The following is a 26,618-nucleotide window of genomic DNA, read 5'->3' on the forward strand; positions in this document are numbered from 1 at the left end:
GTGTGGTTTTTTTAAATTAATTAATTTTTTTTTTTTTTTTTTTTTTTTTTTTTTTTTTTGGTTTTTCGAGACAGGGTTTCTCTGTGTAGCTTTGCGCCTTTTCCTGGAACTCACTTGGTAGACCAGGCTGGCCTCGAACTCACAGAGATCCGCCTGGCTCTGTCTCCCGAGTGCTGGGATTAAAGGCGTGCGCCACCACCGCCCGGCAAATTAATTACTTTTTTTACTTTTTATGTGCAGTGGTGTTTTGCCATAAATGTCAAGTCTGCTGGAACTGGAATTATAGACAGTTGTGAGCTGTCCTGTGTGTGTTGGGAATTGAACCCGGGTTCTCTGGAAGAGCTCTTAACCACTGAGCCATCTCTCCAGCCCTGCTGTGTTTTTAGAGACAAGGTCTCTCTAGGTAGTCCTAGCTGAACTGGTACTTGCTAATGTAGACCACACTGCCTCCAGAGTGCTAGGCTTAAAGGCATGTGCCACTATACGCAGCTTGTTTTGTTTTGAGACAGGGCTTCATGTAGCACAGGCTGGCCTTGAACGTGATGTGTAAGGAAAGATGACCTTGAACTCCTGATTCTCTTATCTCCATCTCACAAGTGTTGGATCACATGTTACAGGTTTGCACCGTGCAGCAGCTTTCAGTAAAGAATATGCAGAAAAGTATGATGCTAAAATGTAGGAGGAACTTAGTACTAAGACAATTGATGTCTTCATTGGTCACCACTTTCTTCTGCTTTACCGTACAAGGAATATTGGTAAATGTCTATAATCATTATTGATTAATTGACTGTGGTACTGGTTAATTGGAACCTAGAGCTCTGTGTATGCTAGGCGTCTACTTTAATCACTGAGCTACAATCCCAACCCCCTTTTCAACTTTTATTCATTTATTTTTAAAGACCTGTTTCTTTTTCATGAGTTATTTGCCTGCATGTACCTTTGTGGACTGTATATGCCTGGTGCCAGAAGGGGTCAGAAGAGGAGCTCCATTCCCATCTCAACCCTGGAACTGGAGTTACAGGTCCTTTGTGAGCCACCATGTGGGTGCTGGGACCCAAACCTGGGTCCTCTGCAAGAGCAGCAAGTGCTCTTAACTGTTGAGCCATCCCTCCAGTTCTCTTACTTTTTATTTTGAAATCGTCTAAATGAAGTTGCTCATGCTGATGACCTTGAACTCACTCTGTAGTTCAGGCAGGCTTTGAACTTAAGATCCTCCTGCCTCAGGCTCACCAGTATCTGGGACTATAGGTGTGTGTTAACAGCCCACCTTGTAACGAACCTGTTTAAAAGAACTATGTTGTTCTTTTTAAAAAATAATTTTATCCCTGGATAATGGTAGCACACACCTTTAATCCCAGCACTCAGGAAGTAGAGGCAGGTGGATCTCTGTGAGTCTGAGGCCAGCCTGGTCTACAGAGCTAGCTCCAGGACAACCAGGGCTACACAGAGAAACCTTGTCTTGACAAAGAGAAAAAAAGTAAGAATGAATGCTTTTGTCTCAAGTCAGGAGGTTAAGGAAGAAGCTGGCCATCTTGGAAATTCAGCGTCTTTATTACCTAGTCATGGCCCCTCTCCTTATCTGTCTGCCTGCCAGGGAGTCTAACTCCTGGTCTCTCACATTCGCTACCAAGCCAAGGGTGGTGCCAAACATCATTCCCACTAGAGTGTAAAGAATCCTTACTAGAGGGGCTGGAGAGATGGCTCAGAGGTTAAGAGCACTGGCTGCTCTTCCAGATGTCCTGAGTTCAATTCCCAGCAACCACATGGTGGCTCACAAACATCTCTGTAATGAGATCTGGTGCCCTCTTCTGGCGTGCAGTCATACACGGAGGCAGAGCACTGTATACATAAAAAGTCCTCACTAGAGAGTCTGAGACGAGAGAATTGCTTGGAATTCTGCCTGAGCAATATAAAGGTGGGAGCATCTTTAATCCCAGCACTTGCAAGGCAGAGGCCAGCCCCGTCTACGGAGCAAGTTCCTGGACAGCCAGGACCACGAAGTGAGAACCAGTCTTTAAAAAATATATCTATCCATCGAAGGCTACTACACCCTTTTCCTCCCTAGTAACACAAGCCATGAGGGTTTACTAGTTATTTTAATAGTCTTGACATTGAAAATCCGGCCTGAGCTCGGGAGATAAAGGAAAGGAGGAGGTAGGGGTTGGCCATCCCAAAAGCAAAGCGACTGTAGTCGACTCAGCCCTTAGAGAGGAGGGGAAAAAAGGAACTACTGGATTGCCTTCCGGTCCAGAACGGAACCCCGCCCCGCCAGGTTTCACGTGACCGGCAGCGCGGCGGATAAACTACAACTCCCAGAGAGCCACGCGGCCGGCCGGCGTTACGCTTTCTCGCTGATTGGTCACTAGGGATATTTGAAAGGAGGAGCTGGCGGGGAAAGCGAAGACTACCTTTCGGATATTTGGTGGATCCTCCGACTGGAGGTTAGTCCTAGACGCGTAAAGAACGGCGACTTTGGGTGAAGTAAGGCTCGAAGGGTCTCGTGAGAGCGTGCTCAAGCCGAGGTGAATGACGTTCCCGTTTCTGACCTCAGGGGAAACAGGGCGGCTCTGCGGAGGCTCGGGGACCCCTCCAAAGGCTTGGTCGGCGCCCGGGGGCCTGCGGAGACCTCTGGGGTGCCTCGGTGGGAACAGGAGGACAAGGGGCGGCCTGGAGGAAGAAAGCGTGTACACGGTAGTTCACGGCGGGAGCCCAGCGTCTGGGCATGGTCCCCACCCACCCCATAGGATTTGTGGTGGGGTTCTTTTCCTGCTTCGATCCCTTGAACACTGCTACAACCCTCAACCCCCTCTTTCCTCCACTTATTTCCATGACAAATCTTCGCAGCCTTCTACAGTTCATTTCCTTTTCTCTAGCCTTTGCCATGAGGAACTTCAAAGGCGTCAACTTCGCGACTCTGCTATGCAGCAAGAAGGAGGCCCAGAAGCTGCTGCCTGACTTGAAGGTAGGGGTGCTTTTTGGCTCAGGACACACCTCGTTTTCTGAGACCATCTGTCTTTTCTTCTCCATTTTAACTTTTTTAATTTTCCGTAGTGCGGATTGAACCCAGGAGCTCATGCATGCAGGATAGTTCATCACTGAACTATATGTTTTCACTTTAAAAAAAATTTTTTTTTAAAGTTTTGAGACAGGGTCTCTCTACATAGCCTTGGCTGTCCTTGGAACTCAGAGAGATCCGCCTGCTCTGCCTCCCAAGTGCTGGGGTTAAAGGCGTGCGCCACCACCGCCCGGCTTGTTTTCACTATTTTTAATTTGAGGTAGTGTCTCACTAAATTGCCCCAGCTGGCCTTGAACCCACTCAAGCCCAGGAAGGTCTTGAACTTTCAACCTTTTTGCCTTGACACAAGTCTGTGCCACCAAGCCTGACTTGTGTTTTGCCTTAATATGGAGGGGGGGGAGGTGCAGGAGTCCTTGTCTGTGTGAACCTATTTCTAGTTCCTTTTCTTTCTCTACTTCTTTTTCTGTTCACCCTGCTTATCTCTTCCTAGGAGTTCCTGTCCAGATCCCGAACTGATTTTCCCAGCGGCCGCTGTGATGCTGAAAGAAGACAGATCTGTGACACCATCCTGAGGGCTTGCAACCAGCAGCTGACTGCCAAGCTCGATTGCCCTGGGCATCTGAGGAGTCTGCTGGACCTGGTGGAGCTGGCCTGTGATGGCTATTTGTCGTCTACCCCACAGCGCCCTCCCCTCTATCTGGAACGCATTCTTTTCATCTTACTTCGGAATGGTTTGGCTCAGGGAAGCCCAGACTCTGTGCTCTGCCTTGCCCAGCCTCTCCATGCCTGCTTGGTACAGAGCTCTCGAGAGGCTGCCCCCCAGGACTATGAGGCCGTGGCTCGGGGCAGTTTCTCTCTCCTTTGGAAGGGGGCAGAAGCTCTGTCAGAGCGGCGAGCGGCATTCTCCACCCGGCTGAAGGCCTTGAGTTTCTTAGCACTCTTGGAGGACGACAGCGTCCCCTGTGAGGTTCCCCACTTTGCCTCTCCAACAGCCTGTCGGGTGGTGGCTGCCTATCAGCTGTTCGATGCTAGTGGACAAGGTCTAGATGAAGCAGACGCTGACTTCCTGTATGACCTGCTCTCTAGGCATGTGATCAGAGTCTTAGTAGGTGAAGGGGGTAGCCCTCCTGGGCCTCTTTCTCCCCAGAGGGCCCTCTGCCTCTTGGAACTCACCTTGGAACACTGTCGTCGCCTCTGCTGGAGCCGCCACCACCGCAAGGCCACCAGCGCGGTGGAGGAGGCTCGTGGTCACCTCGAGAAGAGCGGTGTGGCCCCTAGCCTCCAGTTATGCCAGGTGGGGGTTGAGCTGCTCGAGGCCGCGGAAAAAAGACCAGGGGCAGTGGCCCAGCTTCTGACGAAGGCATCGGCTCTTCTGAGCAGCAGTCTGGAGGCACCACTGCCCCCGCTTCGGGCACTGTATGACAGCTGCCAGTTCTTCCTTGCCGGCCTGGAGAGAGGCAGCAAGAGGCACTACGGGCTCGATGCCATATTGAACCTCTTTGCTTTTCTTGGAGGGTACTGCTCCCTTGTCCGGCAGCTTCGAGATGTGAGTTAAGGACCTAGAGGTAGGGTGGGTGGGGATGTGGTTCTGTGAAGAATTACCGGCTTCCTTGGTAAGGTGGTCTCCAGGCTGTGCCTGGTAAGCATCTTGTTGTACCTCGAGGGGGCAGTGACTTTCAGGGACTCTAGACAGCACTCAGCACCCTTCCTTCTTCAGGTCTGTGATGTTCCCTCCAAGCAGCAGCAGTCTTTGCTTCAGATGTACTTCCAGGGTCTTCACCTCTTCACCGGGATGGTTTACGACTTTGCTCAAGGCTGTCAGGTACCATCTGGGAATCAAGAAATATGGGTCGTCTTAGGGGTTGCTTCAGAAGAGTTTTGGGGTTGCTTTGGTTTTGGGCGTGGGGCAGGGTGGAAGTCTCAGTGGACCCTGCATGACTCTTCCCACCCTCCCACCTTCAGGCAGCAGAGCTGGCCCAGCTAGTGGAGAGTTGCAGGTGTACTGTTGTCTGGATGCTGGAGGCCCTGGAGGGCCTGTCGGGCAGAGAGCTGACTGACTGTCTGGGGATGACCGGTTAGTGCCTTGCAACTGAGATGCAGTTGTGGGGGAGGGCTGTCACATGGTAGGCTGGCCAGTGGTACTTGCTGTGTATTCTGACCACTGACCACCTAGTGCCTTAGGTGTAAGGAGAAATGTGTATAAAGGATCAGTTACTCTGGTTAATGTCAGGACAGATGTGATAAGGCTTATGACAGAGGGCTCTGATTTTTTTCTTCTTATATTTTGCAGTTTGATTTGATATTTGTTTTATAAAAAATACTTGTGCCTAATATGCAACATTATAGCCTTTATTCATTCATTCATTCATTCATTCATTCATTCATTTACTTATTTATTTGGTTTTCCGAGACAGGGTTTCTCTGTATAGTTTTGGTGCCTGTCCTGGAACTCACTTGGTAGTCCAGGCTGGCCTCGAACTCACAAAGATCCGCCTGGCTCTGCCTCCCGAGTGCTGGGATTAAAGGCGTGCGCCACCACCGCCCGGCTAACTTTTTTTTTTTTAAAGGACTTATTTTACCTGTGTATGTGAGTACCTGCACATCTGTATGTGCATCTGGTGTGTGTCTGGTGCCCATAGAGGTCAGAAGAGGATTCAGATCCTGTGGAACTGGAGTTAGTCAGTTGTGAGCTTCCGTGTGGGAGCTGGAAATCAGACCTGAACCCTCTGCAAGAATAACAGGTGCTCTTAAAACACTGAACCAGGCCGGGCGGTGGTGGCACATGCCTTTAATCCCAGCACTGGGAGGCAGAGCCAGTTGGATCTTTCTGAGTTCAAGGCCAGCCTGGTCTACAGAGTGAGCTCCAGGACAGACACCAAAACTACACACTGGTATGATGGCACATGCCTTTAATCCCAGTTCTGTGAGTTCAAAGCCAGCCTAACATAATAAGACCCTGTTTTTGTTTTTTTTTAAATAAAGCCAAGTAATGGCTAGCCTGGTCTACATAGCAAGTCCCAAGCCAGTCAGGGATACATAGTGAGACCCTGTCAATAAATAAACTAATAAATACCAGGTAAAATATCCACGTGCATGCCGGGCGGTGGTGGCGCACGCCTTTAATCCCAGCACTCGGGAGGCAGAGCCAGGCGGATCTCTGTGAGTTCGAGGCCAGCCTGGGCTACCAAGTCAGTTCCAGGAAAGGCGCAAAGCTACACAGAGAAACCCTGTCTCGAAAAAAAAAAAAAAAAAAATATCCATGTGCTTCAAAATTAAAATTGTTCGAAATATTACATAAAAGTCTGGTTTGGTGACTCTTACTTGTGGTTCAGACATTGGGGAAGCTGAAGAAGGATCACAAGTTTGAGGACAGCCTGGGCTATATAGTGAGTTCGAAGTGGAGGTCAACCCGGGTTATATAGCAAGACCTCTCAGAAGAAGAAAGAAATAGACTGAGGATGTAGCTCAGTGGTAGAGCATTGTCTGATGTGTATAAGGCCCTGTAATTTCTAGTATTAGAAGGAAAAAAAAAAAGGTCATGGCATAAAAGGTCCCTCTTCCATTCTCCATCACGCAAGCTTCCCTTTCCTGAGGCAATTACTGTATTTATTTATTTATTTGAGACAGGGTTTCAGTATGTATACCAGGTTGGCCTCAAACTTAACAGAGATCCATCTGCCCCTGCTTTCTGAATGCTGGGATTAAAGACATACACCACCACACCTGGCTACAACTGTCTATTTTGAGAAACTGCATTAGGTTGAGACTATAGACCAGTGGTAGGACGTTTGCCTAGCAGGTGCAATACCCTGAGTTTGGCCTTAGAACTGCCTCCCTCCCCTCCAGCTCCATAAATAACTTACTGAGATTTATTCATTCAACAAAACTGCCAAGCAATATTAGATATATCCCTGTTCCCTGGAACCACATTCTCGTTTAGGGGAAAAGGTACCTGAATAAATGAATTATTAACATGTTAAGTGAGAAGAAGGGGGCTTATGGTTAAGGACACCGCTCTTCCAGAGGACCCAAGTTCAACTCCCAGCATACATATGGCAGCTAACAAGCTAACAACCATCTGTAATTCCAGTTCAAAGGGACCTGACTCGTTCTTCTGGCATACACATGGTACACATGGAAGCAGGCAAAACATTCATACACATAACAATCAAAATCTAAAAAATATATTTTTAAGCAGTAAGAGCGGAATGTGTGATCATTTTAAGCAGTAAGAGCACACGTATGATCACCCTAGCTCTAGTGAGGCTGAGCGAGGAGGATTGCCGTGAATGCAGTGTCAGCCTGGGCTATAGAGTGAGACCCTGTCTCAAAAATCAAAAGTGGGGATGGAGAGATATCTCAGCCAGTAAAGGCATTTGCTGCCAAGGCTGATGACCTGAGTTTGATCCCTGGAATCCACATGATAGAAAGTGAACCAATTCCTTCAGATTGTCCTGTGACCTTCACACATGCACTGTGGCATATGAGCACATACACGCAAAAGAAATACAGGTTTAAAAGAAGTGATGAAAAATTTGAGACACGGAGTAGAATAGGATTAGAAAGGGAAGTCCATGGGCTGGAGAGATGGCTCAGTGGTTAAGAGCATTGGCTGGAGCTGGGCAGTGGTGGTGCACTTTAACCACAGCACTCAGGAGGCAGAGGCAGGCAGATCTCTGAGTTTGAGGCCAGCTTCGTCTACAGAGTGAGTTCCAGGACACCCAGAGTTATGTGGAAAAGTACTATCTTAAAAAAACAAACAAACAAACAATAAATCTTTTAAACATGAAAAAAAGAAAAATCCAGGAAGGGTAAGGAGTGCAAGCACCATTTGAATGAGGTGTTTAAGGTCTGCCTCGTGGGTGTGTGACTTGAGCAAAGACTTGAAGATGTTCGCCATGATGGTGCCTAGGAAAGAACATCTCGGCACGGCCAACAACCAGCACCAAGTCTTGAGGGCTCGAGAGGGTCTGATGTGTTCAAGGACTACAAAGCCAGGTGGCATGGCTCTAGTGGCCGGAGGGAAGGAGGGGGAGGCAGGACAGGTCAAGGCTCAGCCCTCACCGGAGCGTGGGGGGGCTGCTGTGTGAGTTTTCTCAGGGATGGTGGGCAGCAGCTGATGGTCTAGACTCAGCTTTCTCATCCAGAAGCTGACGAGCTGACCCCAGGCTGAGCTTCTCAGCCCGACAGGGAAATGGAGCTGCTGTGACGGTCAGTTGTCTCTTCTCTCCCTGCAGCCTCCTACAGCAGCAACTTGGCCTTCAGCTTCTTCAATCACAAGCTCTATGACGAGGCCTGTGCCGTCTCGGAGCCGGTCTGTCAGCACTTGGGCTTGGCAAAGTCAGGTGCTTGTCCTGAGGTGCCTCCCGAGAAGGTAGGAGGGAGAGGGGGTGTTATGTTGGTGGGGGCCTTGAGTAATGTGAAAGGGCCAGACTGCAGCTCTGCCGTTCAGTGGGGTGCTCACCAGTGCCTAGGGAGTGTTCCCCACACCCTTGCCGTGCTGTCACTTTTCCTCCCTCCCTCCCTCCCTTCCTTTGTTTTTTGGATACAGGGTCTCGTTGTGTAGCTCCAACTGTCCTGGAATTTTCTCTGTAGGCCAGGCTGGCCTCAAACTTATAGAGACCTACCTGCCTCCACCTCAAAAGCGCTGGGTTAAAGGCGTGTGCCACCACACCTGGCAGTGTTTTTCTTTAAAATGGCTGTTTTTACTTTTGGCTTCCTCCTAGCTAGTTCCAATCCTAGTTTCACATTAGAATCACCTGAGTGAACTTCAGAGCCATTCTGTTCTAATGCTTGCCTCAAGTTAATGACATCAGATTCTTGTCCTAGAGCTCAAGCATCTACATATTTTAAAAGTTTCCCCCACCCCCAGGGTGGTCCTCTGCACAACCAGAGTGAAAACCAATGTCTTATGGAGGATGCGTTGAAAGGGTGGGTTGGCTGGGTCGGGTAGTGCAGGGCCTTGAGTTATCTCAACTAAGGGATGAGAACTGAAGGAATAAGTGGAGCCGTGGCGTCAGGTTGGCATTTGGATGCTTTGCCATCATTCGATGTGGCAAACAGTGCAGGGTAAGAGCCTGGGTAGTCGGGCCACTGTGGTAGCCTGGGCAGGAAAGGGTGGGCTCGAAAGACTGGACGGTGCAAGAAATCAAGGCTTCATCTGAGGTTCACCAGTGGCTGGAGGCAGGTAGAAGGAAGGAAAACATACGAGTGGTCCTGCATTTCTGTCAGGACCAGACAGTGCCATTTGCTGAGGAAAGGGTCACAGGAGGTGGAACAGGTCTTGACGCTGTAGACATTGACCATGAAGGGCCCCTGAAGTGGAGAGTGCTAGGATGCTTAGTTATTGGGGCGTAGAGAGGCAGGGGGACCACCTGCTGCCTGTCTTCCTGTGGTGAATGTGTGCTCTGCTGTGCTCTACACTCTCATTGGCTCCATGCTCCAGCTCTAACCTGTCTCTGGTCAGCTGCATAGGTGCTTCCGGCTGCATGTGGAGAGTTTGAAGAAACTGGGTAAACAGGCCCAGGGCTGCGAGATGGTGACCTTATGGCTGGCGGCTCTACGACCTTACAGCTTTGAACACATGACCGAGCCAGTCACTTTCTGGGTCCGGGTCAAAATGGATGCAGCCAGAGCAGGAGACAAAGATCTCCAGCTGAAGTGAGTTGGAGGGGAGGACAGTCATATCTGCCCGTGGATTGGGCATGTTTCTTGATTGTTTTTTTTTTTAGACAAGGTCTCTATAGTCCTGGAACTTGCTATGTAGGCCAGGCTGGCCTTGAATTCTCAGAGATCCTTCCCGCCTCTGCCTTCCTAGTGCTGGGATTAAAGGCGTGTGCCACCATGCCCAGCCTCCTCAGTCCTTACTTTTGAGAAAGGCAGTGATTCATTCACCATCAGTTACACATTGAGTGCTTACTGCATGCCAGCCCCTAGGGGCATCGGGGTAAGAAGCAATGTTCTTGTTTTGTTCAGTTTATACTCTAGTTGGAGAAATACAACCAAGTACATTGTATGTATATTTCATGAAGACAAACCTTGACCTGTTAAAAGAGGGATGAACTTTAGGTGGGTTATTTAGGCCGGTCTTTTTTGGAGATGTGATGTATGTAAGACCTGAAGATGTAGAGGAATCCATCATCAAATGCCTTGGAATAGAAGGCACTGGGGTGGAAACAAGCTTGGGAATGGGAAGTGGAGGAAAGATAGGATAGGCATGGCATGCCAAATGAGGCAGTCTAGGTGGGCAGGAGCCAGGCCACACGTGGTTTTTCACAAGTCCTGGGTACAGGTTTGGATATGATCCCTCAAGCAGCCCTCTACGTTAGAGGAGCCATGTAACCTGCCTAAGAGTTTTAGAGGCACAACTAGTAGCAGAGCAAATGCCAAACTAAGGCCGGGCTCCCTAGCAAGGATGCAGAGACCTGTCTTCAAGGTCTTTACCCAGGTGCTGATCTGCCCTTCAGGACTTTGCGAGACAGCTTGAGTTGTTGGGACCCAGAGACACAGGTTCTGCTGCTGAGGGAGGAGCTGCGAGCCTACAAGGCAGTGCGGGCTGACACTGGGCAGGAACGCTTTAACGTCATCTGTGACCTGCTGGAGCTCAGCCCTGAAGAGACGGCCTCGGGAGCCTGGGCCCGAGCTACCCACCTGGTGGAACTGGCGCAGGTGCTGTGCTACCACAACTTTGCCCAGCAGACCGACTGGTGAGGAGGGACAACTAGGGAGACCTCTTTTGCTCCTTGCCCTAATATTACTGTTATGGGGGGTCAGTTTCCTGCCCTGTTCCTGAACGCTCTCTTCATTTTATGGTCATTGGAACTGAAATGTGTCCAGCTGTCTGTAATGGGCCTTTCCCAGGGTGCTGTGACTGGTACTGATAGTGGGCCCCACTTAAGTGCATCTGTCTCTACAGCTCTGCCTTGGATGCTATCCAGGAAGCCCTGCAGCTTCTGGAGTCTGTGAGGCCTGAGGCACAGGAGCAGGATTGCCTTCTGGACGATAAAGCACAGGCCTTGTTATGGCTCTACATCTGTACCTTGGAGGCCAAAATTCAGGAAGTAAGTAGAGCTGAGCTTGTGCTACTGGGCATGGGTCAGCGTTTTTTCCTGGGCTGCCCCCACGGAGCAACTGGTTTTTGTTTCAGCCTCTCTTCTTTCCCAACCAGGGTATTGAACGGGATCGGAGAGCCCAGGCCCCTACTAACATGGAGGAGTTTGAAGTCAATGACCTGAACTATGAAGATAAACTTCAAGAAGATCGTTTTCTGTACAGTAACATTGCCTTCAACCTGGCTGCCGATTCGGGTGAGGGCAGTAAACACGGTGTGGACAATGGATACCGCTTAGTGTGAAAGGGGCCGGGCTTGTGCTGGGGATGTGGGAGAGTGAGGAAGGGGCTGGCGCAGAGGACAGAGCATGTCATAGAGAAAGCCAAGTATGTCCAGATGGGCAGGTGGGAACAGTGGTCACCTCCTTCTGATTTCCAGCTCAGTCCAAATGCCTGGACCAAGCCCTGGCCCTGTGGAAGGAAGTGCTTACAAAGGAGCCGGGCCCAGCTGTGCGGTGTCTCCAGCAGACTGCAGCTTCCCTGCAGACCCTCGTGGCCCTCTATCAGCTGGTGGCAAAGGTAACGGGACAACGGATGGAGTCCATGTCACAGGGTTAAACTGAGCTCCCTCACCTTGGACCTGTGCACCTGCTGAGAAGCCATGCAGAAAAGAATGGTGTCCCACACTTCTTATGCTAGCACTTGTGAGGCTGAGGCAGGAGGATTATGAGTTACAGACCAGCTTGCATTACATGATAATATCCTCTTTTTATTTTTATTTTATTTTTGGTTTTTTGAGACATGGTTTCTCTGTGTAGTTTTGGTGCCTGTCCTGGATCTCTCTCTGTAGACCAGGCTGGCCTCGAACTCACAGGGATTCGCCTGCCTCTGCCTCCCAAGTGCTGGGATTAGGTGTGTGCCACCACTGCCCTGGCGATATCCTCTTTTTTAAAAAAAAACAAGGGCAAAGTCTATAACTCAGTGGTTATTTGTCCAGCAGTGCAGAGTCCTGGATACAGTCCCCAGTGCCACAAAAAGGTGAGAAACAATAGTTTTACCTTGTGGCATTGTTAACATTCAGCACGATGACGCATGGAAGATGTTTTGTGTAAATGGAGAACTCAAATGTTAGCCTTAAGAATTGAGATGGCGCTTGGCGGCGGCGGTGGTCGTGCATTCCTTTAATCCCAGCACTGGTGTGGGGGGTGGGGGGACAGAGCCAGGCGGATCTCTGTGAGTTCGAGGCCAGCCTGGGTCTACAGAGAGAGATCCAGGACAGGCACCAAAACTACACAGAGAAACCCTGTCTCGGGGAAAAAAAAAAACTTTCTAAAAAAAGAATTACTAGATGTTTTGAGACCTTTATGCTCAAAAAGTACTTAAGTATGATTTTACCTTTTTTCCCCTCCTGGTATCAGGGATTGACTCTGGTATCACTAAGTTATATGCCCAGCCCTTTATTTAAAGAAAGAGGTGTGTGTGTGTGTGTGTGTGTGTGTGTGTGTGTGTGTGTCTGTCTGTCTGTCTGTCTGTCTGCATCAAGCTGGACTTGAACTCACAGAGACAGTCCATTCTATCTCCTGAGTGCTGGGACTAAAGGATGTGACAACCATGCCAGATGCTTTTCTTATCTTTATTTTTTTTTTACTTTATTTTATGTATGAGAGTGCTGGGCATGTATGTCTGTGCCCCATCCCTGGTGTCCACAGGGATCAGGAGAGGGTATGGATCCTCTGGAACTGGAGTTACAGATGGTGAATGAGCTGTGGTATAGGTGTTGGGAAATGAACCTGCGTCTTCTAGAAGAGTAACCAACGCTCTTAGCTGCTGAGCAATCTCTCAAGCAGGCCACCCCCCCCCTTTTTTTGAGAGGTTTCTCTTTGTAGCCCTGCTGTTCTAAAACTCACACCACCTGTAGCTCCAGATCCAAATGATCTGATGTCCTCTTATGGTCTCTGTGGGCGCTGTAGGCACATGGTGCACATATATGCAAGCAAAAACTCATATACATAAAATAGTTTTTAAAAAAATCTTAGAGGATCTCATGTTGTCTTTGCTATCTCTGAATTAGCTCTGTAGTTTAAGCAGGTTTTGAACTTCCTGTCCTTCTGCCTCAGCTTCCCGTAGCTGTGCCATTAGGTCCTGCTTCCTCCCTCTTTAAAAAAAAAAAAAATACGTGCATGAATGTTTTGCCGGAGTGTATGTATGTGCCGCACATGCATGCCCAGTGCCTACTGAGGTCAGATCCCCTAGAACTGAAAATACAGATGGCTGTGAGCGGCTGTGTAGGTGCTGCCAATCAATTCCCAGGCCTCTGCAAGGGCAGCCAGTGCTCTTAACCACTGAACCATCTCTCCAGCTCCATTTTCTTTCTTTCTTTCTTTTTTTTTTTTTTTTCCCCCGAAATAGGGCTTCTCTGTGTAGCTTTGCGCCTTTCCTGGATCTTGAGCTGTAGACCAGGCTGGCCTCGAACTCACAGAGATCCACCTGCCTCTGCCTCCCAAGTGCTGGGATTAAAGGCTTGTGCCATCACTGCCCGGCTTCCAGCTGCATTTTCTTCTTTTGTTTGAGACAAGATCTCACTGTGGAGGCTGGAGAGATGGCTCAGAGGTTAAGAGCACTGGCTGCTCTTTCAGAGGACCCAGGTTCAATTCTCAGTACCCACATGGCAGCTCACACTCACAACTGTCTATAATTCTAGTTCCAGGAGATCCATCACCCTCACACAGACATACATTTGGCAAAACACCAATGTACATAAAATAAGAATACATTATTTAAGAAAAAAATCTAATTGTGGAACCTAGGCCAGGGTAAAACTTGCAATCTCCCTGCTTCTACCTCTGGGTTATAGGCCTGTATGACCATATGAGGCCCAGTGTTACATACTTTGAGAAACTATTTATTGAATGTGTGTGGATGTGACCGTGGCAGTCAGAGGACAACTTGTGGGAGTCAGTTCCCTCCTTCCTTGTGGGTCCTGATATCTAACTTCAGTTATGAAGCCTGGTGACAGGAGCCATATCTGCTGAGCTATCTCGCCAGCCTGCCGAAGACTTTGTCCTTACGTACAACTGTAAGGGGTTTCACAGACCAGTGCTCTTCCTTGGACTTGCCCCATGTTCAGAACCGTAAAAGGAAAGCCAGAGTGGGTGTGGTGAGCATACTTGCAGTCCCAGCTACCTGGAAAGCTCAGGCAGGAATGCAAGTTTGGTTCCAGGCTTAAAATTGTGATGACATTCTGTCTCCAAAATTAAAGGGCTGGGGAAGAGGCTCAGTAGTTGAGCACTTGCTGAGTATGTTCAGGGTCTGGGTTAAACCCCCAGTTACCACCAAAAAACAAAATATGGTTTTAAAAATGACCTGCTTTTGTTATTGTGACTCTTTAGCCATATTTCCAGCAGAAGGAGGTTGAAACACTAGCTCAAACCGAGATCTGAGTCTTGGCTCTACCTCGTGAACACTTACAGGAACCTAATCTTTCTGAATCTTAGTTTCCTGCTCAGTAGAATTGAGATTAGAATTACTATGCAAATTAATGAGCTGATGCGTGGAAACCTCTTGGCACAGTCCTGGGATACCGAACAGCCTTTGCCGGTGGTGATCGACAGCTAGGCTTTTTAAATCTAATTTCTGTGGTGCTGGGGATCAAATCTGGGAACTTTGTATGTACTAGGCAAGCAGTCTACTAACTGAATGACATTCCCTCTTTATTTAGTTTTTATTTTTCTATTTATTATTTTGGAAACAGGGTCACACTGAGGCTATTGCTTGCCTGGAACTCCCAATGTAGATCAAGCTGCCCTTAGATTCAGATCTACCTGCCTCTGTCTCCTGAAGGCTGAGATTAAGTGTGTCACCACCACTATTTTTAATTTTTTTTTTTATATGGTCTGGCTATGTAGTCCAGACTAGCCTCTAGCTCACAGCTGTGGTTCTGTCTTAGCTTCCTGAGCTGGGTTGTTAGCAGAGCCACCGTGGCTGTGCTTAGAAACAGAAGGGGCTGTGGGCTTAGCATTGGGGAGGTAGAGGCAGGCGCATAGGGGGTCAGGGCCAGTTTTCTTTATTCTTTTTGGTTTTTTTTTTTTTTTTTTTTCGTTTTTCGAGACAGGGTTTTTCTCTGTGTAGACTCAGAGATCAGCTGAGGCCTCCTGAGTGCTGAGATTAAAGGTGTATGCTGCCCCCATATCACCAAGGCAAGTTTGAGGACAATCTGGGTTACATGAGACCCTGTCCCAAAACAAAGAAATAGAGAGAGAGGGCAGGGTGGTTTATAAATCTGAGTGTGGCTGATAGATTCTGAGTATGTATGAACACCAAAGTTTCAGAGGCCTGGCTGGGGGTGGGGATGGGTAAGGGAAATACAGGCTCTCACGGGAGCAGGGTCAACATGCTGCTCTGGGATGACCAGCCCCTGCAGGCTCTGGAGACCCTCCTGCTCCTTCAGACTGTATCTAAGAGACTACAGGACCATGCAAAGGCCGTCAGCGCTTCCTGCCAGCTCACCCAGCAACTCTTGAGCCTCGGCTGTCCCAGCTATGCCCAGGTGAGTGTTGGCTTGTTGAGTCTGGTGCTTGGGGGGCAAGTGGCTTTAAAGGCTCGTCTTGCCTTGAGAAGATGGGGTAGTAAAGAGGCAGCTTTCTGCCCCACATTTGACTGTAGCGCAATAGAACATGGGAACTGGGGACTTCTTTCCTGCCTATTACAAGAACTGTCACTCACAGGTCTGCAGATCTGTCCCATTTCCCACCCATTTCTCTTGATTTAGTTGATGCTTTATTACTTGTGTGCATCTGTCATACTTCTTAATTGGCTTTCAGTTTTTCCACACACCCCAATGCCTCCTGTTTTTTTTGAGACAAGGTTTCTCTGTGTAGCTCGGGCTGTCCTGGAATGCACTGTGTAGACCAGGCCTGCCTTTGCTAAGATCAAAGGGGCACACTGCCGGCCCCCTCCTCCCTGTCCCTACTCCCTTTTATTTTTCTTGACAGTGCTGGTGGTTGAACCCAGGGCCTCAGGCACACTAGATAAGTGCTTTGCTACTATGCTGAAACCCAGTTTTTCCTTTTAATCTCATCTTTGGTTTCTGCCAATTGGCACAGATCTGATCATCTGTGTCCCTCCTAAAAGACTCTCATGACTTCTCATAACTCAAATGATGCTATCCTGACTTTATAACACACTTTCCTAAAAGTCGCGAATGTTCTGCATGTATACCCGCATGCCAGAAGAGGGCATCAGATCCTATTATAGATGGTTGTGAGCTGCCATGAGGTTTCTGGGAATTGAACTCAGGACCTCTGGAAGAGCAGCCTGTGCTCTTAACCTCTGAACCATCTCTCCAGTCCCCTTTTTTTCCCTGTTTTTTTTTTTGTTTGTTTGTTTGTTTGTTTGTTTTTCCAGACAAGGTTTCTCTGTTACAGCCCTGGCTGTCCTGGAACTTACCCTGTAAACCAGGCTGACCTCAAACTCAGAGATCCGCCTGCCTCTGCCTCCCCAGTGCTGGGATGAAAGGTGTGCGCCACCACCGGCCGGCTCTTTTTTTTTTCATTCTTAAAGGCGGAGATTTGGACTGCAGACCTGCAGGGGCACCTCAAGCTTATGTGACTTTTCTCTGAGTTTTTGTTTTTCTCAGGTGATCGAGGGTCTTTCTCTATTGCTCTTTACGCAGCTGTGTGTGTGTGTGTGTGTGTGTGTGTGTGTGTGTGTGTGAGTGAGTGAGAGAGAGAGAGAGAGAGAGAGAGAGAGAGAGAGAGAGACTGAAAGTGTTCTAAGGATCAAATGAAGAGCTTTATGTAGATTGTGATGTTTGAGATAATACAATATTCAATCCCTTGCTTGCAAATGCTTCACTCCATTTTAATCTGAAGAGTCTGACCAGCATGAGGCTGGCATCCTCTGTCTGATTCTTTAGTTATACCTGGAAGAGGCAGAATCAAGCCTGAAGAGTCTGGACCAGACTACTGACACATACCAGCTCCTTTCCCTGACCTGTGCTCTGCTTCGAAGTCAACTCTGCTGGGCCTACCAGAAGGTAATTTCCACTGCCCACCTTATTTACAGACAGGAACCCAGTTGAACCCAGAGCTTGCCTATATAACTAGTCTAGTGAGCCAGCTTGCTCTAGGGATCCGCTGCCTTTGCCTTTCAGGTGCTAGAATTACTAAGGTGGTTGTGGCCATCTAGTAGTTGCATGGCTTCTGGCAATCTGAGCTTTGGTCTTCAAGCTTGATGTTTCCATAGCAGTCTTTATCCATGAGCCAACTCCCAGCCCCCCCCCCCCTTTTTTTTTTGGTTTATTGAGACAGGCTTTCTCCATGTAGTTTTGGTGCCTGTTCTGGATCTCGCTCTGTAGACCAGGCTGGCCTTGACCTTACAGAGATCTGCCTGGCTCTGCCTCCTGAGTGCTGGGATTAAAGATGCCACCACCGCCCGGCTCCCAGCCCCCTTTTTTGTTCTTTTGTTTTGTGGTGCTCTGGGTTGACAGGCCTTCTGCATGCTGTACTGGTGCTCTGCACTGACCTACATCCTACTTCCCTTCCCACTCTCCTAATTCCCGAATGCTCTGGACCTCAGGAAACTTTTAGGATTTTCATGTTATTTGGCCTCTGAAATTTTCCTGCAGCTAGGCAGAATGTTCAGGACCCTGAAAGCAGTCAAAACTGCCTCACCTGGTAGTAGAGATTAATTTCTTTCTCTGCCAGTTTCTGCAGTAGAAAAATACATTAAGGGATTTAGAAACTGAGGAGGACAGCCTGATATGGTAATCACCCCTGTAGTCCCAACCCTCAAAGGCTGCGGCTGGGGACTAGAATTTGAAGTCAGCCTGGCCTGCATAACAAGACTTCCTCAAAGGGGAAGAGGAAACAGTGGTGTGAGTGTGAAGAAGCACTGGAGCTCTGATCAGAAAATCTAGTGGGTTCCAAAACATCCCAGCTTTGCTCCAAATTAGCTGTGTCTTGATCATCTCTTGTTCTGATCAAACTCTGGTTTTTCTAGTTTTTTTTCTTTTATGTTTTTTTGGCGGGGGGGGGGGGGGGGGGGGGGGGGGCGCGTTGTTGCTTTTTAGTTGTTTTGTTGTTGTTTTTGAGACAGGGTCTCTGTGTGTGTAGCCCTGGCTGTCTTAGAACTAGCTCTATAGACCAGGCTGGACTCAAACTCAAAGATTTTTCTGCCTCTGCCTCCCAAGTGCTGGGATTAAAGGCGTGCACCTATGCCCGGCTATGTGTGACTCTTCTCCTCTGGCTTTTTGTCTCTCCCAGGTGACTGAGGGTGTTTCTCTACTGCTTTCTGTCCTTCGCGATCCTGCCCTTCAGAAGTCATCCAAGGCTTGGTACTTGCTCCGTGTTCAGGCCCTGCAAATCCTGGCTTTCTACCTTGGCCTCTCATCGAACATTCTCTCAAGTGTCCTGCGTGAGCAGCTCTGGGATCAAGGTGAGAGAGGGAGCTGTTGGCTCTCTTGGATGGTGGTCCTGGTTTGTCCGCTGTCTGTTCCTCGCAGCCATCTGCCCATGCTGTCCAGCATGTGAAACAGCCTATCTGGAACCCACCAATGCCTGTGGTAGCAAATAGGTTTCACTTCACCTGCTGCGTCTAATCACTTAATCAGTAGCTGCTTGGAATATTAAATTAAAAGGAACTCTCAGACCCCCAAGGGACCTTAGAGGGAAAGAGTTCTGTGATTGATTAGCTCTGTCTGCCTAAGGTTCAGAAGGAAAAGAGTGCCTTATGTTTGTTTACTTTTTTCCCCCTTTGGTTTGTTACACAGGCAGGGTTCTCTGTGTGACAGTTCTGTTGATTTGTAGACTAGGATAGCCTCAAACTCACAGAGATCCTCCTTCCTGTGGCTCCCAAGCACTGGTATTAAAGGTGTGCGCCACCAGTGCCCGGCCGTGTTTGCTCTCTTAGTTGAAGGTATTAGGCATGCTGCTGCAATCGTCTTTTTCCACTTCGCTCACCCCAGGCTGGCAGACCCCTGAGACAGCACTCATAGATGCCCACAAGCTCCTCCGAAGCATCATCATCCTGCTTATGGGTGGTGATGTGCTCTCAATTCAGAAAGCAGCTTTGGAGTCACCCTTTCTGGACTATGGTGAGTGAAGAGAAGAGCAGGGCCCTGTGGGATTGGACGCACTAGATATGATGGGCTGGGTGTTCTGTCTCCAGAGCAGCTGTCCATCTGTGGCCTGTACTGAAGTCTTGTCTCTCCTTCACTACAGGTGAAAATCTGGTGCAGAAGTGGCAGGTTCTCACAGAGGTGCTGAGCTGCTCGGAGAAGCTGGTGGGCCGCCTGGGCCGTCTGGGGAGTGTGAGTGAAGCCAAGGCCTTTTGCTTGGAGGCCCTGAAACTTACAACCAAGCTGCAGATACCTCACCAGTAAGTGAAGAGGATTCTAGCTCCTGCCATGTGCTCTTGAGTGTAGATCCCCAGTGACTGCAGAAGTTCCACGTTACATCTAGAGAGATTGGTGGGAGAAGGCATCCATGGCCAATCCAGATTAGAAGCTGATAGCCTGACAAGTCTGTATAGGACAACTCATATACTGCCTTTCCTAAGCGTCTATGCCCGTGGGAGTTTGGCGAGGAAAGCAGTTGGGAAATGTACCTGAAGGTGCTTCGGGATGAGGCTGTACAGAGGCCCCCAGAGAGGCTGTGAATGAGTGTGAGGACTCGGGCAAAGATGGCAGGGCTGGGCCTGGGAAAGCACGAGGAGAGTCTTCAGCAAACAGCCTTATGTGAACTGGTTCTCTCTCACAAGGTGTGCCCTGTTCCTTGTACTGAAGGGTGAGCTGGAACTGGCCCGAGGTGACATTGACCTGTGTCAGTCGGACCTTCAGCAGGTTCTGTTCCTGCTTGAGTCTTCCACAGGTGAGCTCGGTGGGGAGAACCCATATTACAACATGGTGTATATATAAAGGTTTGGCTGCATTCTGAATCCGACAGGTATCTGGTACTAAGAACATTAGTGTACCTCCTCCAGAGAGAATGCACAGGCCCAACTCTTCCCGGCTGGTTTTCAGTGCTGCTGAATGCCTTTGGCTTTTTTTTTTAATCTATCTATCTGTCTGTCTATCTGTCTATTTTGAAAGAGGGTCTTACTGTGTTGTTCTGAACTCACTGTGTAAATCAGGTGAGTCAGGCTGGCTTTAAATTCAAGAAGGTACACCTACCTGCCTCTGTCTCCCCAGTACTAAGACTAAAGGTGTGTGCCAGTACACCCTGCTGCATTTTGGCTTTTCTTTTAAAGGGCTGGGTTGGTGGCACATGCCTTTAATTCCACCACTCTGGAGCTCTATGAATTCCAGACCAGCCAAGTCCTGTAATGTGACCCTGTCTCAAAAAAACAACCAAACAAAGTAATTATTTTAGGGCTGACAAGATGGCTCAGTGGATAAAGATGTTTTCCATCAAGCCTGACAGTTTGAATTCAATCCTTGGGACCCACATAGTGAGACGATAAATGATTCCTAAAAGTTATCCTCAGACTTGCACACGCGTGTGCGTCATGCTCCTGTCCACACACACACTAACTTAAATAACAACTATTTGGGGTCTGGAAATTAAAGGGGTGTGCCATGATCCCCAGCTTGTCCCAAATATTTTTACCTCTGTTATCTCATGTGCACCTCCCCAAACCCAGATGAGAACCTAGAACTTGAGCTACAGGAGTCGGGTGTAGAGTGGACTGTTGATCCCTTGTTGAAGAAAAGGAAATACTAGGATTTTTTTCTGTAAAAGAATTTCCCTGCCGGGCGGTTGTGGCACACCTGTATTCCCAGCGCTTGGAAAGCAGAGAGAGGCAGGTGGATCTCTGTGAGTTCGAGGCCAGCCTGGTCTACAGAATGAGTTCTAGGACAGCCAGGGCTGTTACACAGAGAAACCCTGCCTTGAGAAATAAACAAACAAAAAAATTCCCTAATTTGTGTGTGTGTGTTACACAGACATTCTGAGTAATTCCTAAGTAAATGGCATGTATAATGGGTTGAACCCCGTGGTAGAGTTCTTGAGACCATTTCTCAGTTTTGTAGTTTTTGATCTTCTCTCTCCCTAGAGTTTGGTGGGGTGACCCAGCACCCAGACTCTGTGAAGAAGGTCCACACGAAAAAAGCGAAGCAGCAGGCTCAAGTCCCCAGCTCCCCACAGCCACCAGAGGAGGAACCCTTCCTCAGGGGCCCTGCCCTGGAGCTGGTGGCCACCGTGCTCAAAGAACCTGGCCCTATTCAACCCTCTACAAACTCCTCCCCAGTCCTGAAAACCAAGCCCCCACCCAACCCTGGCTTCCTGTCCCACTCACCCACCTGTGACTGCATGCTGTGCGCCAGTCCCGTCCTCTCGGCCGTCTGTCTGCGCTGGGTGCTGGTCACTGCAGGAGCGAAGCTGGCCATGGGTCATAAAGCCCAGGGTCTGGATCTACTGCAGGCTGTGCTGAAGGGTTGCCCTGCAACCACCAAGCGCTTCACACAAAACCTTCAAGCGTCACTGAAACTCAGAACACCCCCCTCTTGTGTCCCAAGCCTCTTTGATGAGCTCATGGCTCAAGTGTACACACACTTGGCACTGCAGTGCCTGAACCAGACATCGGAAAAGAACTTGGGAAAGGTCCTGGCATCAGGGCTGAAGTTTGTGGCCACACGGATACAATACTTGGAGTTCTGGCAAGCCAACCTGCTCTTGGTTCAGGCCCTTGCAAAGCTGGCCAGCTTCAGCTGCTGTACTTCTCAGCTTTTTGCACGCACCTGGGGCTGGCAGCCACCATTAGTAAAAAGTCCCACAGTCTTAGAACCCTCTAAGATTCGGAGACAAAAATGCTCTGGACGAGGGCGTCGGCAGACAGCCTCTGCTCCCTCACCCCTCCATAATATCTCTCAGAAAGGTCTGGAAGAGGATGGGCCACCCTGTACTCCTAAGCCCCCAGGCCGGGCTAAGGCTGGCCCTCGTGTGCCTTTCACCATATTTGAAGAAGTCCATCCTACAAAAAGCAAACCTGAGGTCCCCTTGGCACCCCGTGTGCGGAGGAGGGTCCAGACACGCCTCAAGGTAAGTTGGGATTGTGGTTAAGTGGAAGACGGGTGTCCACAGAGCACGGTCCTTGAAGAGCACTGTCCTTGAAGAGCACTCCCCATAGCCAAGGGGAGTGTTGCTCTGTATGCGGATGTCCGTGCGTCTTCTTTCTCTCTGTGGTTCTGTCCCTTGCCCTCCTTCCTCTGTCTTCTGAGTTACCACAGAATCTGAGAGTGGCAAGTACAATGAGGGAGGTCGGTTCTGAAGTCCTCAGACCTCTCAGGGCCTCCGTAGTGCTCCCTGCTGTCAGGAGGACTGTCGAGAGTCTCTTGGCCTTATTCTCCCTCTCCCTCTGTCACAGGTGAACTTCAGTGATGACAGTGACCTGGAAGACCTTGTCTCAGCTGAAGCACAACTTGTAGAGCAACCGAAGAGAAGAGGGACTGCTTCCCGGGGCCGGGGCCAGAGTAGAAAGGACCCAAGCTCGAAGACAGATGCAGTAGTTGCCACAGGTGGTGCCCCTGGACACCCCAGTCTCGGTGGTAGGGGTCGTCGTGCCAAGAAGGCGGCATCAAGACACTGTGAAGGAGAGAGTCCCGAGACGGGCCTCTGTGCCCGGGCTCGCCTGGGACCCGAGGTCATGAGGACTATCCCTGAAGAGGAACTAGTGGACACCCAGCTGGAAATGAGCTTTGAAACTCTGAGGGGTTCCGACGGGGAAGACTCAGCGTCAGGTAGGACACAAGGATGAGACGCAGAGGCCTGTGTTCTGTAGTATGTGTCGGGTGTTCCTGGGATATTATTATCAAGAAATAATAGCACCAAGGCCCAGGAAGAGAGGCCCTTTGCTAGGGGAAATGTAGAAGAGGAAGGCAGGGCTAGGGCAGGAGGAGGGAGCATTATGAAGTCATGTTCTCTCCCTAGGTGAGAAGGCATCAGCTGCAGGCCCTGGCCTACCCATAGGAGAATGTGAGGTGCTGAGACGGGACTCCTGCAAGGCAGAACCGCCTGTCCTGTACCCTGACAAGGAGGCCGATGGTGACCCTAGTCCTTGGCTCCCGTCCCTCTCAGTCCCTGTACCCATTGGTGAGTATATTGACCACTGAGGTTGGGTTACCTGGGGAGGGCTGAGCCAGCAGGTGTCTTGGTATCACCTGTCCTTTTTGGGAGACAAACTTTTAAAAAACTTTTCTTGAGCTGGGCAGTGGTGGCGCACGCCTTTAATCCCAGCACTCGGGAGGCAGAGCCAGGCGGATCTCTGTGAGTTCGAGGCCAGCCTGGTCTCCAAAATGAGTTCCAGGAAAGGTGCAAAGCTACACAGAGAAACCCTGTCTCGAAAAACCAAAAAAAACAAAAAAACTTTTCTTGAGACATAGTCTATGTAGCCCAGGCTGGCTTCTAGGATTATAGGTATACACCATCATATTCAGCTTCGTGTGTATGAGAGAGAGAGAGAGAAAGAGAGAGAGTGAGAGAATGAGAATGTGTGTGTGTGTGTGTGTGTGTGTGTGTTCATTCATACACACAGGGTATACTGCATCATATGTGTGTGTTCATGTATGTGTGGGCATACTCGTGTCACTTGTGTGTTCACACATGTGTGTATTTGTGTGTGAGGGCCAGAGGTTGACGTCTGGTGTCTTCCTTAGTTGCTTTCTCCATCTGATTAGTTAACTGGCTGCAAGTCCCTGGGGTCCACTGGATTACAGGTGCATGCCGCTGTGCCTCGCTGGCTCTTTAAATGGTTGCTGAATATCCAAACACAGCCCGTCATACTTGCACGAGAGACACTTGTAACAAGCGAACCATCTCCCCAGCCTGTCTTTTCTTTTTCAGACAGAGTCTCTCCATGTAGACCTGGAATTTACTCAGTAGACCAGGTTGTCTTCACATTCACAGAGATCCGCTTGCCTTTGCCTCTCAAGTATTGGGATTAAAGGCTCAGTTGTTTTGTTTTTATTTAGTTTTATTTTTTTGAGACAAGGTTTCTTGTAGTCTATGCATTTTTTAAAAAGATTATGTATACAGTGTTCTGCCTGCATGTATCCCTGCATGCCAGAAGAGGGCACCAGATCTCATTACAGATGGTTGTGGGCCACCATGTGTTTGCTGGGAATTGAACTCAGGTCCTCTGGAAGAACAGTCAGTGCTCTTAACCTCTGAGCCATCTCTCCAGCCCTCCTGTGCATTTTTCTATGTAGCCAAGGATGACTCCTGCCTGATCCTCTTGTCTCTACGTACCAAATGCTAGGAATATAATCAATCATATACCAGCGTACCACCATCCAGGCTTTTTTTCCCCTCCCTCTCATTTTTGAGACAGGATGTCATTGTGGTTCCAGCTGGTCTAGAACTTGGGAATACTGAGCCTCAGTCTCTAAAGTTCTACAATTACAGGTTCAGCAGTTCATATCTTCCTAGTCAGTGGTTCTGGCTTCCTGGGTCTAGCAGTCTCTGAGCCTGGTTGAGTTCTGCATTTTGTGCAAGAACCTTAATCTCTCTGAGCTTTTGTCTCCTTCATTGTAAAATGTGGCTTTGGGAAGATGGGATGGAGTGACGCCTCCTGCACATTTCCTTCATAAGCAGTAGCTCCTCTTCTCTCTGGGAGGTGGGATAGGGACTCCTTAGAGGGTCCCATTAATTAAGAAATAGGAGCCAGGCAGTGGTGGCACATGCCTTTAATCCCAGCATTCGGGAGGCAGAGCCAGGCGGATCTCTGTGAGTTGGAGGCCAGCCTGGTCTACAGAGAGATCCAGGACAGGCACCAAAACTACACAGAGAAACCCTGTCTCGAAAAACCAAAAAAAAAAAAAAAGAAAGAAAGAAAGAAATAGGGGGTCCATCTTCAGCAATAATGTTGACTTTTTTCTAGATCTTCCTACCCTGGATTCCATCTCCGACTCACTGAGCATCGCTTTCCGAGGTGTCAGTCACTGCCCTCCAAGTGGGCTCTACGCCCACCTCTGCCGATTGTTGGCTTTGTGCCTGGGTCACCGGGATCCCTGTGCCACTGCATTCCTTGTTGCTGAGTCTGTCTCCATCACTTGTCGTCACCAGCTGCTCACCCATCTGCACCGACAGCTCAGGTAAGTGCCGGCGAGGGTATGCTGGGCAAACTGCCGGGTAAGGGGCCTGACTTGTTTGAAGAGGGACTCACTCCTGTGTGTTGCCTGCAGCAAGGCGCAGAAGCAGCAAGGATCACCTGGTCTGGCAGAGCATCTGCAGGGGCTGAACCTGAGGGAGAGGCCCGGAGATGTGCCCCTGGCCCGCATCCAGCGCCTCTTTTCCTTCAAGGCTTTGGGGTCTGGCTACTTCCCCCAGGCAGAGAAGGACAGTTTTCAGGAGTGCCTGGCTCTGATCCCCAGTGGTATGGTCTGCTTCTAGCTGGGTCTCCTGTTCTCTCACACATCTAGTTGAACTCAGTAGATAAGCTTAAGGAATGGTTAGTTACCTAGATTGGTGCTCCTTACGTCTTATCTTTTTATTCCTTCCCTCTGAGACAGGATCTTACTGTGTAACCCAGGACTCAAGCTCAAAATCCTCCTTCCTTAGCCTTCTGGGTGCTGAGGGTTTTTTTTGTTTTGTTTTGTTTTTTTTTTGAGACAGGTTTTCTCTGTGTAGCTTTGGTGCCTGTCCTGGAACTCACTCTGTAGACCAGACTGGCCTCAAACTCACAGAGTTCCAACTGCCTCTGCCTCCCAAGTGCTGGGATTAAAGACTTGGGCTACAACTGCCCAGCTGGGTGCTGAGATTTTTAGGCATGTACCACCACAGCTGTTTGACATGTCCTATAATTTGTATATTAACTTTTTTTTTTCTCACACCAGACATACTCTGAAATTCAGGTGTGTGTTGAGATGTCTGGAGTCTTTTGACATTAAAATGAAATGTACTAACATGGTATGTGCACTTCCTCTGAGTGCAGCCTTTGTTAATTTCTGTGAGGGATACAAAGAAGTACCAGCTGCCTGTTCCAGGAGCTGTAGGGGCAAGAGAGCTCACCTTGAACTCCATTAACCAGGGAAGACTTCTTGGGGTTGTCTTAAGGTACGCTGTAGAAGGCAGGGCTGCAAGTGCCTCCTGAAAGTCTGCTGATTCTGGGTGTGTCTTCTGTGCATGTTAGGGGTGACTGTCTGTGTGTTGGCCCTGGCCACCCTCCAGCCTGGAACCTTGGGCAACACTCTCTTATTGACCCGCCTGGAAAAAGACAACCCCCCAGTTACTGTGAAGATTCCCACTGCCCAAAACAAGGTAGGGTTCTAATACCAAGGACTAGATTTTGCCAAACATGGGCCTTGGTCCCTGAATTTTGTGCCTAAGGGATGGACAGGTGACAGTCACTTGGAAAGCAAATCTTATAAACTCTTCATCTCCCACAGTTCCCACTAAGCTCTGTTCTGAAAGAGTTTGATGCTATCCAGAAGGACCAGAAAGAAAACAGCAGCTGTACTGAGAAGCGAGCATGGTGGACGGGGAGGCTGGCACTAGATCAGAGGATGGAGGTGTGTGCTCCCAGGGTGGGGAGGCTCAGGCCTGCCACAGAAAAGCACAGG

The 26,618-nt window shown here is 49.2% G+C and overlaps 1 protein-coding gene across 2 annotated transcripts in view; it reads left to right on the top strand.

The window, feature by feature from the left end:
* The first annotated feature begins 260 nt into the window (after positions 1 to 260).
* Espl1 (extra spindle pole bodies like 1, separase) overlaps positions 261 to 26,618 on the top strand; it is a 28,663-nt gene continuing 2,305 nt past the window's right edge. The window contains exons 1-24 of one of the 2 annotated variants that reach the window (XM_052749072.1): positions 261 to 2,522; positions 2,874 to 2,962; positions 3,507 to 4,562; positions 4,734 to 4,838; positions 4,979 to 5,090; positions 8,254 to 8,390; positions 9,483 to 9,676; positions 10,483 to 10,722; positions 10,932 to 11,076; positions 11,184 to 11,322; positions 11,505 to 11,644; positions 15,477 to 15,611; positions 16,980 to 17,099; positions 18,328 to 18,499; positions 19,029 to 19,157; positions 19,285 to 19,441; positions 19,823 to 19,932; positions 21,116 to 22,101; positions 22,427 to 22,799; positions 22,990 to 23,151; positions 24,938 to 25,151; positions 25,242 to 25,432; positions 26,189 to 26,316; positions 26,445 to 26,567. In XM_052749072.1, coding sequence (XP_052605032.1) covers positions 2,882 to 2,962; positions 3,507 to 4,562; positions 4,734 to 4,838; positions 4,979 to 5,090; positions 8,254 to 8,390; positions 9,483 to 9,676; positions 10,483 to 10,722; positions 10,932 to 11,076; positions 11,184 to 11,322; positions 11,505 to 11,644; positions 15,477 to 15,611; positions 16,980 to 17,099; positions 18,328 to 18,499; positions 19,029 to 19,157; positions 19,285 to 19,441; positions 19,823 to 19,932; positions 21,116 to 22,101; positions 22,427 to 22,799; positions 22,990 to 23,151; positions 24,938 to 25,151; positions 25,242 to 25,432; positions 26,189 to 26,316; positions 26,445 to 26,567 — 5,349 coding nt within the window. In that variant the 5' untranslated portion in view covers positions 261 to 2,522; positions 2,874 to 2,881. Of the gene's footprint in view, positions 2,963 to 3,506; positions 4,563 to 4,733; positions 4,839 to 4,978; positions 5,091 to 8,253; positions 8,391 to 9,482; positions 9,677 to 10,482; positions 10,723 to 10,931; positions 11,077 to 11,183; positions 11,323 to 11,504; positions 11,645 to 15,476; positions 15,612 to 16,979; positions 17,100 to 18,327; positions 18,500 to 19,028; positions 19,158 to 19,284; positions 19,442 to 19,822; positions 19,933 to 21,115; positions 22,102 to 22,426; positions 22,800 to 22,989; positions 23,152 to 24,937; positions 25,152 to 25,241; positions 25,433 to 26,188; positions 26,317 to 26,444; positions 26,568 to 26,618 lie in introns of both variants that reach the window. The other variant, XM_052749070.1, reaches the window with a different exon arrangement.

Source organism: Peromyscus californicus, unplaced genomic scaffold (genome assembly GCF_007827085.1).
Source record: "Peromyscus californicus insignis strain IS unplaced genomic scaffold, ASM782708v3 Scaffold_20__1_contigs__length_68692818, whole genome shotgun sequence".
NCBI lineage: Eukaryota > Metazoa > Chordata > Mammalia > Rodentia > Cricetidae > Peromyscus > Peromyscus californicus.